Genomic DNA, 22453 nt, shown 5'->3' with positions numbered 1-22453 from the left:
GTAGTCATTAAGGAGCAGGTTGTTCAGTTTCCATGTAGTTGTGTGGTTTTGAGTGAGTTTCTTAATCCTGAGTTCTAATTTGATTACACTGTAGTCTGAGAGACACTTTGTTGTGATTTCTGTTATTTTACACTTGCTGAGGAGTGCTTTACTTCCAACTACGTGATCAATTTTGGAATAAGTGTGATGTGGTGTTGAGAAGAATGTATATTCTGTTAATTTGGGGTGGAGAGTTCTGTAGATGTCTCTTGAGTCTGCTTGATGTAGAGCTGAGTTCAAGTCCCAGATATCCTTATTAACCTTTTGTCTCGTTGATCTGTCTGATATTGACAGTGGGGTGTTAAAGTCTCCCATTATTATTGTATGGGAATCTAAATCTCTTTGTAAGTCTCTAAGGACTTGCTTTATGAATCTGGGTGCTCCCGTATTGGGTGCGTATATATTTAGGATAGTCAGTTCTTCTTGTTGAATTGATCCCTTTACCATTATGTAATGCCATTCTTTGTCTCTTTTGATATTTGTTGGTTTAAAGTCTGTTTTACCAGAGACTAGGATTGCAACCCCTGCTTTTTATATTTTTTTTCTTTCCATTTGCGTGGTAGAGCTTCTTCCATCCCTTTATTTTGAACCTATGTGTGTCTCTGCATATGAGATGGGTCTCCTAAATACAGTACACTGATGGGTCTTCACTCTTTATCCAATTTGCCAGTCTGTGTCTTTTAATTGGGGCATTTAACCTATTTACATTTAAGGTTAATATTGTTATGTGTGAATTTGATCCTTTCATTATGATGTTAGCTGGTTATTTTGCCCATTAGTTGATGCAGTTTCTTCCTAGTGTTGACGATCTTTATAATTTGGCATGTTTTTGCAGTGGCTGCCACCAGTTGTTCCTTTCCATGTGCAGTGCTTCCTTCAGGAGCTCTTGTAAGGCAGGCCTAGTGGTGACAAAATCTCTCACCATTTGCTTGTCTGTAAATGATTTTATTTCTCCTTCACTTACGAAGTTTAGTTTGAACTGTATATTAAATTTTGGGTTGAAAATTATTTTCTTTAAGAATGTTGAATATTGGCTCTCACTATCTTCTGGCTTGTAGAGTTTCCGCAGAGAGATCTGCTGTTAGTCTGATGGGCTTCCTTTTGTGGATAACCCAATCTTTCTCTCTGGCTGCCCTTAATATTTTTTTCTTCATTTCAACCTTGGTGAATCTGACAATTATGTGTCTTGGGGTTGTTCTTCTTTAGGAGTATCTTTGTGGTGTTCTCTGTATTTCCTGAATTTGAATGTTGGCCTGACTTGCTAGGTTGGGGAAGTTCTCCTGGGTAATATCCTGAAGAGTGTTTTCCAACTTGGTTCCATTGTCTCTGTCACTTTCAGGTACACCAATCAAATGCAGATTTGGCCTTGTCACATAGTCCCATATTTCTTGGAGGCTTTGTTCATTTCTTTTAACTCTTTTTTCTCTAAACTTCTCTTCTCGCTTTATTTCATTAAATTGATCTTCAATCACTGACACCCTTTCTTCCACTTGGTCTAATTAGCTAAGCTTGTGCATGCATCACGTAGTTCTCCTGCCATGATTTTCAGCTCCATCTGGTCATTTAAGGTCTTCTCTACACTGTTAATTCTAGCTAGCCATTCGTCTAATCTTTTTTCAAGGTTTTTAGCTTCCTTGTGATGGGTTCGAACATCCTCCTTTAGCTCAGATAAGTTTGTTATTATCGACCTTCCGAAGCCTACTTTTGTCCGCTTGTCAAAGTCATTCTTCGTCAGGCTTTGTTCCGTTTCTGCGAAGAGCTGCGATCCTTTGGAGAAGAAGAGGCGCTCTGGTTTTTAGAATTTTCAGCTTTTCTGCTCTGGTTTCTCCCCATCTTTGTGGTTTTATCTACCTTTGGTCTTTGATGATGGTGACCTAGAGATGGTGTTTTTGTGTGGATGTCCTTTTTGTTGATGTTGATGTTGATGTTATTCCTTTCTGTTTGTTAGTTTTCCTTCTAACAGTCAGGTCCCTCAGTTGCAGGTCTGCTGGGGCTTGCTAGAGGTCCATTGCAGACGCTGTTTGTCTGGGTATCACCAGAGGAGGCTGCAGAACAACAAATATTGCTGCCTGATCTTTCCTCTGGAAGCTTCATCCCAGAGGGGCACTTGCCTGTATGAGGTGTCAGTTGGCCCCTACTGGGAGGTGTCTGAGGCAATCTGTCTGTTCTCCAAGCTCAAACACCATGCTGGGAGAACCACTGCTCTCTTCAGAGCTGTCAGACAGGGACGTTTAACTCTGGAGAAGTTTCTGCTGCCTTTTGTTTTTCTATGTACTGCCCCCAGAGGTGGATCCCACAGAGGCAGCAGGGCTTGCTGAGCTGCGGTGGGCTCTGCCCAGTTCGAGCTTCCCAGACTTCTTTGTTTACCTACTCAAGCCTCAGCAATGGTGGATGCCCCTCCTTCTGTCAGTCTGCTGCGCTAGCAGTGAGCAAGGCTCCCTGGGCGTGGGTCCTACCAAGCCAGGCGCCGTATATAATCTCTTGTTGTGCCATTTGCTAAGACCATGCCCAGAAAAACAGGACACTCCCACCCAAATACTGAGCTAGTTATTGTTTTAAGAGCTTTTCAAATATTAGCTTACTTGAAAAATAGAGAAAAATCAATGAAACTAAAAGCTCTTTCTTCGAAAAGATCAACAAAGTTGAAAAAAAAAAAATGTTAACTTAGGTTGATCATGATAAAAAGAGAAAACCCATGTAACTTAAAATAACGACACAAGAAATAACTAAGAATCAAGAATAAATAAGGGCTATTACTACTGACCTTACAGAAACACTAAGAATATTAAATAAATAGTATGAACAATTCCATGCCAACAAACTGTATAATTTCAATGAAATGGAAACATTTCTCGAAAGACAGAGACTTTCTTAACTGATGACCTCGATTTCCTTTATGACATAGAATATGAAGGTCATTGCTCAGAGTTAGAAGGGCCAAGCTTGGATAGAGTTGGTGAGGAGAGTGATAGATATTTGGAGGAACCATGTAGCTGTAAGATAACACTGAACAAGAGCTAGCCATGATGGTTCAAGCCTGTAACCTCAGCACTTTGGGAGGCCAAGGTTGGAGCATCTCTTGAGCCCCTTAAGTTCTTGACACTGAACTCAAGAAGAAAAACACGATATGAATAAACCTATAACAAGTGAATAAATTGAACTAATAACCAAAATCTACCTACAAAGAAAAGCCCACATCTAGTTGGCTTCACTGTTAAATTTAACCAAAAATTCAAGGAAGAATTAATACCAATTCTTCACAAACTCTTCCACAAAATAGAAGTGGAAGGAATATTTCCCATTTGCTTTTATGAGGCCAGTATTACCCCCTACCAAAACCAGACAGATGTATCTCAGGAAAATATAGTCCAATATCCACTTTGAATATAGGCATAACAATCCTCAGCAAAATACTGGCAAACTGGATCTAGTCACATATAAAATATATATACACATTGACCAGATGGGATTTAGCTGAAAGAATGCAAAGTTTATGCAATATCCTAAAATCTATTAATATAATAAATGATGTAAATAGAATTAAAAATAAAAATTACATGCTTAATAGATACAAAAAAAAGCATTTGACAAAATCAACACACTTTCATGTAAAAAACACTCACCAAGCTATGAACTGAATATAATTTCCTCCATATAATAAAGAGCATAGATGAAAAACCCATCCTAGCTAATAGTGATAGAAGGAATACTTTCTTCCTAAGAGCAGGACAAAGGAAGAGTTTCCACTCTCACCACCAGGACAACTAGACAATAAATAAATAAATAAATAAATAAATAAATAAATAAATAAATAAAGTACAATACAGACTGGACAGAGAGGTACAATTATCTCTGTTTGCAGATAACATTATCTAATAGAAAGTCTCAAAGAAGGCCAGGAACGGTGGCTCACGCCTGCAATCCCAGCACTTTGGGAGCCTGAGGCAGGTGGAACACTTGAGGTCAGGAGTTCGAGAGCAGCCTGACCAATATGGTGAAACCCCGTCTCTATTTACAACACAAAAATTAGCCAGGGGTGGTGGCAGGCACCTGTAGTCCCAGCTACTTGGGAGACTGAGACAGGAGAATTGCTTGAGCTGTGGGAAGCAGAGGTTGCAATGAGGTGAGATCGTGCCACTGCACGCCAGATCAAAAAAAAAAATAAAAATAAAATAAAAAAAATAAAGGAAAAAAAGAAAAGAAAGAAAGAAAGAAAATAAAACAAAAAGAGACTGGTTACCAGTATGGGAGAGGTGGTAGAGGGAGATCATGAGAAGATATTAGGTCAGTGAGTGCAAAGTTGCAGTTATATAGGATGAATAAATGTTGAGATCCAATGTATGACATGAAGATTATAGTTAAAAATATTATATTGCCTAGTGGAAATTTGCAAAGAGAATACATTCTAGTTGCCCTCAACACAAAGAAAAAAGAGTGTGCAAGATGAAAAGATGTTTGGTATGGTAATTTGCTTAGCTGTAGTAACCATTTCACTATGTTTAAGTACATTAAAACACTATGTTGTACACCTTAAATATACACAAGCAAAAAGAATATCAAATATGGATCTTTCCTATAAATGCAAAATACGAAATGTGCCATTATTATCAATGGTTCACATGCATATTTTCTTGGGCATTCTTAAAGTAAGTTTTAAATACGTGTGTGTGTGTGTGTGTATATATATATATATAGGAGCAAAATTAAAAATAAATATATTATCATTTTACTGATTTTACCCCCAAATAACGAATAATTTACTTATCAAAACTGCTTCTTGGAAAAGTATTGTTGGGTTTAATTTTATAAATAGCTTTAAAAAATTTAATGTAATGTATTTTATAATTTCAGAAGTGTAAATTTAGAGTTAGCTATAGTGCCTCTTTTCAATATCACCTGCAACACTCTTACGTTAACTATGCAGCACTAAAAAATCATTTCAAGATGGGTTTTTTAAAGCTGAAATGTTGACCTTCAAGCTAATTGTAATATATTGTTTCTGCTTATTCCTAGGTTTGCTGCTCAAAACTTTCCAAACACTATAATATTGAAAGTTATCTGATTGTCTTTTCTATATTTGAAGAATACTAGAAATACAGGAACATATCAGTAATTATTTTATGAAAATAATTACTTAAAAATATTTTAGTAGTGTCCTATTATAAAAACTTAATTTTACTCAGTGCATTATTTCTAAAAATTAAAATAAGAAAATTCTCTTTGAAAATATATATGACATAATACATCAGGTGACAGATTAAATATCCTTTCAAAGTATATAATGTATTGTGTTTTTCTCATCACCACAAATTATATAGCATTAAAATTTATTAGACTATTTAAAAATAAAAATATGTTAGTATATTTTTTGAATAACTTAAGTCAATTGAATTGGAGCTTCAGAAAATAATGACCAACTCTAGACATTACACTTCACATTTTATTGGACTACAAATAATACTGTGAGATAATATTTGATATAAATGCTATTAATTGCAAGAGTATGGCAACTAATTAAACTATGGGTGTTTGTGTCAGTTTTTTTATTTAGAGATTAACAAATTATAGTCTACATTTATATTCATAATTATAGAAGACAAAACAAACAAATTGCTTTATTCCACTTTCTAGAAACTGGCTCATAGTTAAATTGTTTAACTCTTGTGATTTGTAAGAATTAGCATGATAAAAGCTGGCATGATTTTGCAGATCTAATTATATTTTTGCTGTTACCTGATAACAACTCTATTTACTTTATTTTTTAGCAATTTTCTGTCTCATAAATTCTGTAAATCACAGAACAACTTCATTCAACATTTGCTCTAGAAATTAAATATCTACTATACGTCACTTAAAACACAACTTACATTACTAAATCAAAGAAATTGTGAATCTTGTTATCCTTAGTTTGACAATTTAAAGCACACAAGCAATGCACTGAACCTTTAGGGATTTAGGAAAGGAATTGAGATCTTGGTTTCATAGACTACAAGAGTACTTTACATCAAATTGTTTATTCAATAAGAAAAGATTTCAGTAGTTGAATACCCTTGGATCCAGCCTACCAAAGTCCCTTCACCCATCTATTCAGTTCCTCATACTTACTTCTAAGCACTTGCAATCTTAGTCAGACTTGTAAATGAAGAGAGACACCTTTTACCTGTGCAGGGACACATTTGATAAGTAATAAAAATAAAAGATAATCTCCACACAAAACTGCACAGACACATCAGTGTTCATGTAACTCAGAAGGGTCGACTTCCTGCAGTGCACATGGTCATGGGTTTCTGGCTCCAGTCTTGCTTGAACACAGTACACAAGCACAATGCCTTTCCCTGGAACTTTCATAATAACCCTGACTGCAGCTAACCCTGGCATGCAAAATCATCAGCTACTTAAAATTACAGCTGCCTCAGAAGGAAATATCCTTTAGGTCTAAATTAAATTCTGAAAGGTGTAATTGTTCTCCTTTCTTTCCCATTCCCCACTACCTCACCACCTCACGCTTGCACTCTCTATGAATTTCTATGCCTGTATTCATGGCTATGTTGTCACCAGCTGGTGCTTATCTCATTTCCTTTTTTCCTTAGTTACAGCACAAGATGGGTACTTCTGTTCACAGTGATATAGACCTTGTATCATTCCCACTGTTTGCTGTTTCCTCCAACTAATGTAAGGCCCCCTTTCCCCCCATTTCCAGCCACTCTACACATACTTTAAATCATTTTTATTATGTGCACAGAAACTTCTTTCCATGGTTAATGGACAATAGGCATTTCCTGTGGCCCTGTCCAGGTGAGTCTGTTGACTCCCAAATTCCAGATTACTCTTTCGTTCTCCTGAGAACTTCCTGTAAGTGTCACTTCTTTGGGACTCGTTTCCACCACACAGCTAGGTTATAGACTTAACGAAGCATCATTATTCCCATTTGTATTAACAGAGTCTAAATGCAATGCCTCTATACAATAGTATGCCTCAATAAAACATATGGTTTTTGTGCCATATACTTCTCCTGTGGGAGAAGAGAAGTATATGCAAATAACCATTATGTTTTGACATGTAATATGTCTGTATATTTCTTACCTAGAGTACAAAAACTGTTGTATAATTTCACAGTCACACTTGGTGCTAAACAATAACAACAAAAATAAGTAGCCATATAATAAAATCATTTACAACAATGATTTCTTCCGTTAGAAAATAGTTTGACCAAAGTTTCTGTTTATATCCTTGAAACTGATTTCTGGAAAAGTCTAGTTTTCCTCAGCAACCTCAAGCTAAGTTTTTCTAACAACATCTTCCAAAACTTTTAAAATAACTGAAACATTTGCATTCATGCTGGCTACATTTTTATCTGTACAGCATAAATACTATTTATATACTTGTTACTCAATATAACATTAGTCCTGGAGTCAGAAGCCAACTAACTATATTGCATGATTTATATCTACTGAAGTTTCCCAACACCATCTACTAGTAATATTAGAATTTTGCTGTATTGTCTGTGTAAACCTTAAGTTAAAGGTATTTCCATATCACCTTTTATTTTCTCCAGTACATTCTGAACAAAAAGATATACTTGGAGCAATCTTCTGAGCATTTTTAACCCATTTATGGGTTTAAGTTGAAGTAGTAACTTTTCAACTAACTGACACAAAAATGAACACATATTAATTTTAGTTTCATAAAGTAATAGAATGTTACATTTAATCATTCATTTTTGTATTAACTATGAAAGGTTAGATTTGAAACACTGAAATCCTCTCTCTATATTATTTTGTTATGGCTAACTTAGACTAGGATCATACTGTTCTGACTCTGTTAATTTTACAATGGCCATTTGACAAATGGAATTACATTGAGCTAATTTGCCAGAGAATATGTCTAAAACTTACTGTTCAGGAGACAACAATTTCTCCTCTCTATTTCTCAATCTCTTTTTCTCATTCATTTTATTTTTTCTTTTGAAAATCAGAACTAAATTATTCTCCTCTCTTTTCAGTTTTGATAAAGTCAACCTTAGTGTATTCAAAGTCAAATGCCTTTAGTGAACACATAATATTAATCCACCAATTCTAGATTATTGTATATTTTGCCTCCTAAAAACCCATATAACCATGCATCTGTACATCTTAATATATCTTTTTTTTTTTTTTTTTTTTTTTGAGACTGAGTCTGGCTCTGTCGCCCAGGCTGGAGTGCAGTGGCCGGATCTCAGCTCACTGCAAGCTCCGCCTCCCGGGTTTACGCCATTCTCCTGCCTCAGCCTCCGGAGTAGCTGGGACCACAGGCGCCCGCCACCTCGCCCGGCTAGTTTTTTGTATTTTTTAGTAGAGACGGGGTTTCACCGCGTTAGCCAGGATGGTCTCGATCTCCTGACCTTGTGATCCGCCCGTCTCAGCCTCCCAAAGTGCTGGGATTACAGGCTTGAGCCACCGCGCCCGGCTTCATCTTAATATATCTTAAAAACATTGAGGGGTCATTTTCCATGAAGCAGGACTTCTTAAAAATATTTTGTGCCATGGACGACTTTAAGCCCAATAAAGCCTCTCTTCTCAGAATAGTATTTTTAGATGGGTAAAATAAATTAAGGAGAATTATAAAATAAATTGATGTTATTAAAACAAATTTGTATCCATGTATAGGGAGTCTGTGTACCCCAAGATAAATTCATACAATTCAAATATACTTTAATTACATGTAACCATGAAAAATCTCAACCTACTTAGCAAGTAAAAAATTATATTGAAATACGTACAAATTCATCTTAAATATATTACATAACTGAAAGCAAGAAAATTGTAAATATATTTTTATAAAATAATTGTTTAAATTCATGGAATAAGCAAGTACATAGAAATGCATTTTGGATATAGAAGAATCAAAGAATGGAAGGTGATAATTTTAGCATAAACTCATTCTTACCTTGATGGCAGTGGATGCAATTTGAATGTGGTGAAGTCTCCGAAGTGTGCTGTCCCTGTCAATGAAATAAGAGGCGGCTAGCTGATGCAGCGTCTCCAGAGTGACCGAAGAGCTATTGGTGCTGGAATCACTTCCTTCAGCTCGTTTGCTCAACTTCCGCTTGTCCACAAAAATCGTGAGTGATTCTTCTCCTGCATTAATAACATTGCAAATTATTCCATTTTCCACTTAAAAGCTAGTGCAAATAAGATTAGGTGTCACAGAAAACCTCCCCCTGCAAAAAAATTAACCTCCCCAGATAGTTCACAGTGGGATTTTGCCTAAAGTTTGATATAAAAAAATTGATAATACTGAAAATGTAAAACTTCTAAATCTATTTTTATAAAATGAGTGTAAAATTAGCACAGATATCTAAAAATCATCATACACAACACATTTTACATTTAATATATATTGATGCAAAATTATGACTAAAGCAATAATGAATAATATCCAACAGTAAATATTAAAAATACATATCTCATGACCAATAGGATAATTCCAATAGTGCAAAGCTGGTTCAATAGTGGGAAATCATTAATATAATTCAGAATATTAACATATCCAGAAACAAAAATGCTGCTATCCTTTATTGCTTCAAATACATTTGATGAATAATTATAACTATTTATGATTAATTAAGAATTAATAAATTAGGAATCAATGAATAATATTTTTTTTTTTTTTTTTCCATAGAGATGGAGTCTCACTATGTTGCCCAGGCTGATCTCAAACTTCTGGCCTTAAGTAATATTCTCACCTCAGAATCCCAAAATTCTGGCATTGCTGCCATGAGCCACTCCACTTGGTAAGAACTTCTTTAAAGAAGTAAAATATAGGATCCTAAGCATAAAAGCCAGCATCTTTCTTAATGGGGAAACCCAGGAGGCATCCCTATTAAAATCAGAACCAGACAAACATACCCACAGTTGCTTCTATTATTCAACATGCTAAGAAATATATTAAAATGCAAATATAGATGAGAATGCAAATTAGAATCACAGTGTCAGAAAAAACACTTAAACTATGTTTTTTTGCAGATAATATGATTACGCAGGTGAAAATCCAAAATTTAATGGACAAACTACTGTACATATACAGTTACAAAACTTAGTAAGGTACAAGCAAATAATAAAAATATTACTAACTCAATAGACTGACACACATAAATATTAACTAAGTATAAATAATAATGGATTAGATCACACCATTTAAATGGCACAAAAAATGTGAAACGTACATGAAAAATTTGTAAATCACTTCTGAAAGTTGCCATAATAGACCCTATTAAATGACATGATAGATATTTTCTCTTGAGCGTAAATATTTGACATCAAAATATATCAGTTTATCTTAATATAAAATAATGTAATCTGATTTAAAAACCGAATAGATCATTGTTTTTGTTTCCTGGAAGTAGGAAAATTAATCATGTCAATAATGAATTGTAAGTGAAAAAAGTAAAAAAGACTTTTAAAAAGAATAGGCAAGAATGAGAACATCTTACCATATCTGAATGCAAATTGTAAAACCTGTATAATTAAACAGTGCAGGCTGACACATGAATAGGCACACAAATTAGAACAGGAAAAATATCCATAAAATAACAAGTACATGTGGAAATTTACCATGTAATAAGAATGAGACAGTAATTCATTGGAAAAAGATAGACTTTTTACTAAGTGACACCTAAATAGCAATTTGGAAAATAAGGGATATGATTCTATAAAAGGATAGATTCCAAACAGATTAGATACATGATTATTTAATGAAATGAAACCATTCAAGTACTAGAGGAGAATTCATGAAAATACAAAGGAAGGAAATAATTCATAACTAAAAATCCCACAGTATGGAAATAAAAGATACATTAATTAGAACAAGTAAAACCAGATTTTTTTTAGCACAAAATCACAATAAAACAAATTTTGCATCGAAAGGGAATATTTACAACTTATATAACAGATAAATGATTAATTCCTTTAACATTCCAAGAACTCCTAGAAATCAAGAAAAAGAAACACAAAATTCAGATAGAAAAACAGGAATAAATAGGAAAAGAGTGTTCAGACAAGAAGAGATAAAACTAGCCCATACAGATTTGAAAATATATTCAATCTAAGTCATAGCATGAAAAATACAAATTAAAAGTATGCTGGTATATTACTTTTCAATGATGGAATCTGCCAGAATCCAAACTTTGACAACCTGTGCAAATCTACGGGAAAAGTAGAAATAAACAGGCCTTCTGATGTATTGTTGGTGGGATTGCAAAACGATGTAACTTACAGAGAGGGAATATTGGCAATAGTTATCAATAATCAACTCCACAATCCTACTTTTAAGAATGTATTTCAAAGGATGACTGACTAAAATATGCAAAATGTGTCTCACTGTGGCTTTATTATTGACATTTGGTAACAATATAAATTCCTATCAGTAGGAATAAACTAGTTTACAACCGTACAGTGGAACACTGTGCAGCCAGAAGAAGGCAGCAAAAATTATTTCTACAGAGATATCACAAAGTGGATAAAAACTGTTTCCTAAGAGTTTTTTATAAGAAAAGGGGAAGATACAAGTATACACGCATATGTATATATTTCTTTCTATTTGGAAAAAAGCATCAAACAATGGAAGGATTAACCAAAAGCATTTATGCATATTTACCTACAGATACAGAAAGGTAACAGGATGAAGAAACACTTTTGCAAGAAAGATTTCTCTGAATATATTTTATCATGTTGTTTAAGCACTGTAAACAGTTTTAAATGCTTTATTTATAAAAAATAAAATTATATCAAATTTTAAAAGCCATTCCTAAAAATTAAAAACAGAATCCAATGCTACTAATTGTATATCATGTTTGTAAAAATAAAGTGACTTAAGAACACAGTATTTTGAATGTAAATCAATTTTTGGAATATATTACAAAGACAAAAGTACAAAGAATCAATAAACTTCATACCATAGTATATGAGCAGCATATTCATAGTAGTATGGTTTTATGCAGTATGTTGCTACATATGAGTATATGGGTATTCATTGTACAAATATCTCTACTTTGGGTGTCTTTGAAAAACCATTGAAGAAAAAGTCATAATGGGATGAATATTCATAACTCTTGTTCCACATCTGGCCCAGGTTTAAAATCTATTTTTTCATAATAAAAATATCCTGAAGTAATTGGTAAGTTCATAACCAATACTATGGCTAAAATAAAACTCTAAAGGATTTGGCTATTCCCAGATGATTCCACTTGGAAAATGAATTAAAATGTTGAAGAAGCATCCAAGTTCAGCCTTGATGCATTCAATGTTTTCTACAGATTCTTGTATTTAGAAGGAGACTTACACGTTTTTTTAAATGTAATGATAATATCAAATATTTCCTTCAGTTGAATAATATATTAAATTCAAAACATTGATCCAATTAACCAATTAGACATTAGTTTTGCCTCCTGGAGATGCAAGAAGGCCATTTTAAATATGTGAAGAGAGTCATTTTTGGTAAGTCTCCCTTTATATAGTAGTGAATTTTCCTATTACTCAAAGTGTTGCAACATTAATTGAAAATCTATATGTTGTTGAGCAGAAGAGATAATTAGACCAATAGAAGGCATTCTTTCACTGGATTATGAGGTCCTGGAAGACAGACATTTAGAATTAGTTTTAGTTAAGATGTAAGTGTACCAAATTTTCTGTAGAATGGATTTGAGTTCTAATGCTGGTTTCAATTTAGTAACTGAATGATCTTCAACAACATATCTCAGGACTCAGTTTTCTCTTATGGAACATGAGCACAGAAATTATTTCCTCACAGAGCAGCTGTAAGCTGAAATAGATAGCTGTAAAGGGTTTGGAATATGGCTGGGATCTAGTCATTTAAAAATTGTTAATATATTATTATTCTCTTCTATTGACCACTATGATTCAGAGTTGCATAAATCAACTCATTCCATACCTAGAAGTTTCTAGTAAATTTAGCTATTTTACCTTATTTGTGATAAGAAGTTGGCCTTTCTACTTTTATATATTCTTTAGCCCTGTCCTATAGTCTGCAACCATAAACGGAGAGTAAAGATCTCCCACAACAGTTCTTTAAATATCATATTTCTATCTATGTTGATTTTCAGATAAATGCTTCTCAGATAAATACCATATTTCTATGTATGTCTTTGCTTTACAGGTAAGTATGACACATCATTAATTTCTTCTTAATGGGATTCTAATTGAGCCATACTTCACCCCACAAAAAAGGTGGAGCACATGCTCATCTTAAAACAGTGAATTAAAACCAATTTGATTTAGGAATACTTTGAACATGTTAGGTTGTCCCACGACACAACTGGAAAGTAATAAGAGGCAGGGACCACCATTTTAGTATAGTCCTTATTGTAACTATATGAATGATAATACAAACCTAATATATGTTGAGGCAATTAAAGATGAACGTAGAAAAATGGTGGTCTATATCATCATCACAAATAAGAGGGGTTTCATTTTCTATCTACAGGAGATTTAAAAACAATGATTTTTCAGCATCCACATTTGCTTGTAAGTTACAGATTAATATGACTTCTTACTTCTGTCATGAAGGATATGTATTCCACACAAGAAAAATCAAATGATAATACATTGGTATTATCATAACACACTTTTATTACTAATTCTATTGTTTATGTTTTAATTGGCTTGGTTTCAATTAAATAATTCTAAAGGGATTATAACATAATGAGGGCAAATGAAACATAAGGTTTAGAGTCAGGTATGTAAGGGCAAATCCTAGTAATAGCACATCATCTCTCTACTTGATGACTATGGGGCTTTGGTACAGTTGCATATTTACTTAGCATTCCCATCTCTAAAACAAAGAAAATATCCTTCTCTCAATTATCTGTGGAGATTAAATAATACAATCCCTCTACAGTACCTGGCAGAGCATATATTATGAGTGCAGTAAATGTTCTCTTTCTCTCTTTTCCTTTTTATTAAGACCCAACAGTTGATGAGGAAGTTTTAAATTTTCATAAGTTAGGATTTCATAGATTTTTAATTGCACCATGGTAATCTGGACTTAGTCATAATTGTTTCTATTGGTTCTTATAATCAATATATATAAGATTACTAATAATAGTAGTGGGTTATCATTTCTAATAGCCTGATAAAGAGAATCCATTCATAAATTGCTCATGGTTCTTCTCTACGGTATAATTTTAATCCATGTATGCAAAAACTTTCCTTGCAGGTATGCATGTGAGGTAACTTAAATCTGTAGTTTAAATCACCATAATAGTTCCTTTAATGAATACCCTGTTTAAAACCCTTACTTAAAACAGAGCACACAACCATTTGATGTAAACCCGTTACCTTGTGCTAAATTTCAACTTTTATAAAACATGGATTGTAAATATTTAAGAAATTTTGACAAGGCCACTCAATTTACATGGAGACTAGGCCTATTTCTTTCCTACAAGAGATTTTTTTTTTTTCCAGTTATACATAACTATCATACTTTTGTAATTATCTTCTTCACAGTCATTTGAGATTTTTACAAACTGAGAAGATGCATTCTCAACTTTTACTGTAACTTTTCCACAAGTATTAAATCATAACAATTCATCAGAACCTACTTAAATGACAATCTTCAGATTTGAAAACTGAAATAGTGTTATTCAATCAACTAAAAAAAATGTGTTCAAAAGTCATTTTTATTCATTCTATTAAACCAGCTGTAGCTCATAAGCATGACATGGGTTCCAAAGGACATCCACACATTTTGTAAAAACTAAATGTGATTTTGTAAATGATGCAACATTCTGAGTCTGTTAGGCAGCAAAAGGATTAATGACTGTCGATATAAAAAGATGTGATTGTTCCACATAGAAATCATGCAGCTGTGTCTCACATAACTAAAATTTTGTGGTGGTTTATGGTCATTAAAAGCACATATTAAAGGATGCTTTCATAGAAAATGAGAAACAGGGGGCAATAAAACAAACAAACAAAAATCACCATTTTAATGTTATACCATAGTTGGATCATAGAATTTGACATTTTTCATAAGAGGTGGCCCTTAAAAATATGTATTTTTCCACTCTGATCTTCAAATCATCTATATTGAGTCAATGAGAAATAGAAATTAAAGAACCTTCATACTATTTACTTTTCACTTGGATTTTCTCAGTTGGCATTCTCATATATATAGTACTGAGGGTAGAAACATATGAAAAATAATAGATAAAACAAGGATAAAAAAAATCCTACAGGTAAATCAGTAATGATAATGTGGTAGATTGTTTTATTCTTTGCAACTATTTACAACACCATCATAAATGCAAACGTGCATACATAGATTCATGATCCATTGTAGACAACAACTATGAGTAGTTCATGATGTGTTCCCTTTACTCTGATATTAGGAGAACGCTTTGATCAGTGAAATACAAGTGAGCCAGATGTTGACATAATGAATGTTTGGAGAGACATCACAAAGTTACACCTGTTCTCTTGCTTTTTACCCCCACCAGGAGGATGGTATGTTGCAAAAGAGACCTTCTTGATTCCCAAGACACACAGATCAGAATCACAGGGTACCCACAGAAACCAACATATAACGTTGGCCAGAAATGACAATTATTGTAATGATCAACTAAAATGTGGGTATTTTTTCACTATGGTGAAGCCGACTCTTATGAGTTGGATATATTTTATTTTTTTTTACAATTGCTACTGCCCTTGAGTTAGCCCATTGTCCTACAATGTTTACATTCTACCCAGAAAAAAAAAATTATGTGCATTTATGGCAGATGTCTTCCTGGTTAGTCAACTTCCTTACATTTGAATATCTTATTGTGAATGCCTGTTCTGCCTTGGAGTGATTTGTAGTTATTAAAAAATGCTATTTGATTGAAAATCATTCTCACAGAAATAAACATTGAAAACATTGTTTTAATGTAATTGTTTGCAGGTTTTATTTTTGATGTAGTCTTTTGCCTCAGAAAGGTTGTCCATTCTTTGGCAATGATAAGCCACGTTATTACTTGTGCCAAGCCTTACAATATTTTTGTTATTGTTGCCCTTTTGAAATTGTATTGGGTTTGCAGTTATATGTTGCTCTCAGAGCTGATAATCATCCTTCCTTAGCTCCACATGTTAAAGGTACATAGCCTGGTGCTATCTACTAAGCTACTAATACAGTATTGTGGGGGGAAAAGGGGTTTTAAAAACAAATATACATCAGAAGAAAAAAAAAATCTTAGAGAAATACATGTTTGGCAAGAAGCAGAGCCAAATATATCAGGATAGTTAAGAAATAGACATGTTGGCTTAACACCAATTGGCATCTGCAAGATATTGTGGGAAGAAAAGAGCTAACCTTATCTCACTTTGACAAAGAAATATAATATGTTTTGCAAAGCATCCCAAAGGAAAGTAACTGATCTTATGATTATTAACAGTTACCCCCAAGAATAGACTATAAATTTTCTAAGAAAATTTGAAGGTACAATGATACTGTCTATACTAGTACAGTAACATGAAAATAAAGGAACTGGAAATTAATAGCTCTGAGGTTAGGTGGCAATGAATAAACCCTGACTGAAATACAATTAAATTACTTCTAATTTTGGAGCTATTTACAATGAAATAATGAGTATTTTAAAAAACATTTTTGGTATGTACAGTTACAAACTCTTGCTATTTTTTAAAAGATTATTTCTCAAAACAGTTGATTATACTTTAAATTTATATAGATACTTTAAACAGTGTTGTTCAAACTTAATGTGCATATAAATCACCTGGAGATCCTGTTAAAATGTAGATTCTGATTCATTAATCTGTGATGGAATCTGAGATTCTGAGTTTCAAACAAGCACTAAAGTGATACTGATGCTTTTGGTTCATGAACCACACTCAAGTAATGAGGTTCTAAACCATAATAACACTTATTACCAAGTTAAATGTCTGTCTTTATCAGTGACCTGAGTGTTCATTTAAGAAGATCTTGGGTGTTTTGCACTGTCATAGGTAACTCAGTATATATTTGTCAAAAAAGTAGACAGGTAATTTATCTACCTTATCAATGTGCTATATGAAAGAACCAGAAGAAAATAATAAAATGTCCAATATTCTACAACTTAACATTTATCTTTTACCTTGGTTGCCAGGAATGCCTTTAGTAAGATCAACTGACATAGAAATCTTAATTACATTTTGCTCTTGTTTATTCTTATTATTTACATAAGTGATTTTTTAATCGCTTCTGTAGATAACTGCCTTGTAAACAATTAAGAAATGATTAACAATATTGCTTTAACTTCAGATATTTTATTTTATTTACCAGTGAAACAGGAAAGAGAGAGAGAGAGAATGAGAGAAACCAACATAATCTTAAGAAATATCAGTAATCCTGAGATTAATTTTAATAAATATCAGTATAGCAGTCCTTTTCCCCCTTCAATGACATTTATTTTTATTATTTCCTATGATAGGAATCTTCAAAAATATTTACTTTTCTTTCTTTTAAAACAGAATGGATATTCTAAGAGAGAACGTAATTCTTTGCATCTCAAGTGATTATTAGTATTTCTTTAAGAAATAAATTATTTATGTGTGTGTGTGTGTATATGGTGGATTACCTTTATTATGTTATAAACTAAAGTGAAATAAATTTGTGCTTCCTAAGAGACCAAGTGAAAACGAGAACAACAGTAGTTAATCAATTTTGAAAGAAGGTGGCATAAGACAAAGAATTAAAAAGTGTCTGTGAATATTTTATCCAGAACATAATTCACATAGTGAAAAGTGAGAACTGACTATTTCTGAAATTAAATGAGCATATTCCGAGTTCTTATTCTTACGGGAATGCAAACAACCGGAAAAAAAAATCTAATTGATATTTTATACATATCGTATCTTACTAAATTCAGACTTATACTTTCTTTAAACCACACATACACACACACACACAATATTTTGTAAAACTTTTTAGATAAGTGAACTACATTGGAGGCATAGTTTTACATACACACACACATACACATATATGTATACTACATATACTACATTATATACACACTACATAAGAATTGAGGTAGTATACATTATTTTAAATCACTATTGTATGAAGTTAATACTAGTTTTGCACATCGATCATGAATTTTTTATTCCAACAATGAAGAGGATATTTTTTGTATTGAAACAAAATTGAATATCTAAAAAATGCTCACGTTTAGTCAAATAGTAATCAAAAACTTAGTCATATAGTACAGTAAGAAACACTTTCAGAAAAAAAAAATTAAAAGGACTTGCAAATGAAAAAAGTATATTGTAACTATTTCTGCTAATAATTTAATTATAGCTTTTTAAATTGTGCATTCGATAACAGTGGTCAAACCGAACTTGCTTTTATCATGCCTAGAATAAAAAGTATTCTTCACAGTTTTTCTAAATTAACAAATCTTATTATATTGTCTATTTGATCCTGAAATAAATTTTGGTTATATATATATTCAGAAAAGAATTTTTTTTTTTTTCCTACTTTCCTCTACATGAGGAATTCTTTTTTTTTTTTTTTTTTTCAAACAATCGTCACTGTTACCATGTGTTTGATGGCCCACAGAGCTGCAGTGAGTTAACAGAAAGGCAGAGTGTAGGAAAGAGGCTACCCATGAAAACCCCACCTCTTACTCTTCCTCCTTTTGTGGATATGTTTGTCAGGAGATTACACACTTTGTTCTGCTCCTCACTTCCTTAAAGTTGAGAGAGGCAAGAGTAGTAGCAGAGGAACCCACAGGTTTCCCGGCTACTATGAGTGGGTGGATAAGTCTATATAATTTGAGAGATGAGGATAAGAGCACACTTAAAATTTCTGTAAACATTTTGTTATAACATTTAATAAATTTTTAATGAATATTTTGGTCTCTATGTTCCTTAGTCCTTTGTCTTTTAAAATTGATCCAGAACACAGTTTTGTTGCTTTATAGTAGACTCTCTTTCTCCCCCTAATTAAAGCCCACCAATTTTAAAGTCATTATTTTTGTCATATTCACTCATATTTTGTATTTTATATTCAATACACAGATAAGTTTAATTTCAGTATTTGTCATATATTGAATTATAATAAAATATATTACAAAAACGGTCATTAAATACATTCCACAGCTAGAAATCAATATCTCTCAGAAGTGCAATTTTTTCAAGATTGATTCTTTAAATTGAGTAGCTTATTTTAGATATTCAAACAGTGATGGAGTTTAGATATCATTATCCAAAATAGAAGCAAGCTGAATTACTATATTGATAAACAGTCTGGTGGCTATAAAATGAAATAAATGGGGAAAATAATATATATTGAAGAATGTTTTTTATAATTTATTTTTCTCTATAGATAGAATGATAATTCAATCATTGGCTTTATCTGTCATAAAATATCCCCTTAAGGGTTTCAAGAATGGTACCCAAAGTTTTATGTCTACATCAATAATATGATATATTAAATAACTCTTGGGGGAAAAAGCCATTTTTCATTTATTTCCTTTTTATGACTGTAAAACTAATAGTGAGTATTTCATAGTCAACTTATTTTGAAAAACATTGAAATTTTGTTGAAGATATAGGTACTTAGGAAGCATCTAGTTATAATATGACTGGCTTTTTTGTTATTCTTTATGTTCTGATGAGTTCGTGTCCTTTGTAGGGACATGGATGTGACTGGCTTTTTGTTTAAAAGGTTTGCTTATATACATTACACACTAGTGTTATAGTTTTTGCCTTGTCTTAATTAATTAAGAGAAAGAAGTGGGGAAATTAGTTCGAATTAAATGCCACAAACTTCCATTTCTTTTAAAAAGTGCAGAAATACAATTTCAAATACATGTTCAATCAGGTAAAACGAGTGAAGGTTAAATGATAAACTCACAGCCACTAAAAAGATTTCTGTGTAAGTACAATAGCAATAATTTTAAAATTTCCAGAAATCATTCCTGGTATACATTTTAACTGCAGATAGTTTATATCTTTAAGCTATTTAAATTATTGCATGCATCTTTACTGAATTATTATCTTTAACAAACAAAAATTCCCACAGGAAAGTAAAGTAACATTTTGAGAAGAAAAATAATTCCAGTACAAAAGAGTATGAAAACTCAATCCAAGGAATACTGAGAGATTAAAATGTGAGTAAGGGTGTTAATTCCATCTCTTTCCCCCTTTAAGGCAATACTTGAACAAAACTTTTAAGAAACTGAAGTAAAATCATTTAGAGAGAGCACATTGCCATCACTGGAAGATCGACCTCAAGTGATTAATGTCATAAATTTTGAAAAATGGTTTATACAATAAAATAACATACAAAACAAAAATGAATCTTAAAGCAAAAATGTGGCATTCATAGTACCAACATAGTAAAACATAGTTAAATTTTGAAACTAAGGAACACGAATGTATATGGGAACCATTGGTGGTTTTTGATCTCTTCTGTCTTTGTCTTTTCCTTCTTTTCTTATCTGGAAAAATATATTTTATCTTCTGAAATACTTACGAGTGCTTTGAATCACTTATATAATAACAATGAAGTATGTGTTTCAAAATCACTGAACTTTTTTAGAGGAGGAGTTATAGAAATAATTTAAATTTTACCTTTCAGATTTTATACAATTAATAATAATTGACATTACTGAGCCAAATAGACACAGCTTTCACAGACTCACTCTTCACAATTATTGAAATATTTTATATGTTTTGGCTGTCTACACTAATATAATGAAAACAACTTCAATTCATCACATATTTAAATTATACCACACACTGTGCTAAGCACACTTTTTAACATTTATATTAACCTTCCCATGTCCCATCACATAGGTGTTATTCTCCCCTTCTCTATGAAAAAAATCAAAATTCAGAGGAATTAATATATTTTAAAGTCTCACAGTTGACTAAAAAGCAGGGAGGGAGAATCAGGATTCAACAAGAATGTGGCTAATCTCTTTCTCTTCTTATTTTATCACTATCCTTTTGTGGAAGAAGGTAATGGAGAGATAGTGTGTATTTACAGTCAGACTTTTATTACTGCCTTAGTCACTTGTATTTTTCACCTTTAATGTCTTGAGATTCCATGCCAGAGTTATTTTCCACAATGTACTCAGGCATCCACTCATTTTTCCACCTGTTCATGCCTTCCTTATCTACTCTTACTTGGGTACTGATTCTCATCAATTCTGAATCTTTATTTGTGAATTTGATCCAGTTGGCTCTCCGGATTTGCTTTCATTCAGAATCATTCCTGAATTATAACTCAATTATTCTCTGTTAATATTATAAATGTTTACATATATCTAGTGATTTGGATGACCTCAGTCTCCAAAGAAAGTGAAGTTTTACTTATTTATTCATTTAACAAATAGGTAATGAGAACCTAGTGTAAATGAAGTGCAATTAGAGCCATGGGGATGAAGTGGTGAACAATACAGCTAGGGCCCTTATTTCTAAGAAAATACGCAAGAACTACAGATAATAAACCAATAGTCAAATAATTAAAATAATTTCACATAATAATAAATACAGTGAGAAATGCAAATTTGATCATGAAATAGTAGAGAACAATGGGGTTCACTGGGTGCCACTGATGAAAGCGTGGTCAGGAAAAAGCTTCATTGGAAAAATAACATTTGGGTAGAAAAATGTGAACATCATTGTGACTGTGACTGAAAAATAGAGCATGAGGAAGAGGTGAGAAGAGGCCTGAGTTTAAAGGTAGCATCCATCAGATCATTGATGTAAGGCCTTATAAATCATAAGGAGAGGCTTAGATTTGATTTTAAGTGGCCAATTCTAGGTTTCAATTGAAACAGTGAATATGAACTGACTCAAGTTTTTAAAAGAGCTGTGTGAAAAAAGGACCATTGGAGTATTATAGGAAAAAAGAAAAAGTGATGATGTCTTGGTCTAGAGATGCTGGAGAGGAGGTGATGAAAGACTTTGATGCTGGAGATGGGGTATATACCAGTGTAAAAAATTGACATGACTTGCTGAAAGACTGGGCTGGCAGGTTAAGGAAAGACAAGACATCCTCTAAGGCTAAAAAATGAACAAATTGCCCTTTGTGGCACCATATCATTGTTGTGAATCAGCCCGGCTATCTTTGGTAAATTCATTAAGAAATTGACAAGAAAGCAGGAATTCACTGTTTTTGTGGCTTTCCTATTGAATTTTATACAATGTTCTTCATTATAAGAAAAAGTAACATCTATTTCTAAATGAAATTTGGGACATTATTTGAAATCAAACATAAAATTAAAAATATATGTAAAGCTGGGATATTTTTTGATTTTAGGAAAATGTTATATGTTGCTTATTACACATTATCTCCTAAAATGTCATTTAAGTATATTCAAAATGCTGAATCATACATCACTATGAAAAAGCCATATTTTTTATGGCTAAATAGG

At 32.6% G+C, this 22453-nt stretch overlaps 1 protein-coding gene across 3 annotated transcripts in view; it reads right to left on the bottom strand.

Moving 5' to 3' along the window:
- The window catches only part of BRINP3 (BMP/retinoic acid inducible neural specific 3), a 397925-nt gene that overhangs the window by 172613 nt on the left and 202859 nt on the right, over window positions 1–22453 (bottom strand). For all 3 annotated transcript variants that reach the window (XM_003893381.4, XM_009191377.4, XM_009191381.4), the window contains exon 4: window positions 8965–9155. In XM_003893381.4, coding sequence (XP_003893430.1) covers window positions 8965–9155 — 191 coding nt within the window. The remainder of the gene's footprint in view (window positions 1–8964; window positions 9156–22453) is intronic.

The sequence above is a fragment of the Papio anubis genome, chromosome 1 (genome assembly GCF_008728515.1).
Source record: "Papio anubis isolate 15944 chromosome 1, Panubis1.0, whole genome shotgun sequence".
Taxonomy (NCBI): Eukaryota; Metazoa; Chordata; class Mammalia; order Primates; family Cercopithecidae; genus Papio; species Papio anubis.
This window is presented reverse-complemented; position numbering and strand designations above follow the sequence as displayed.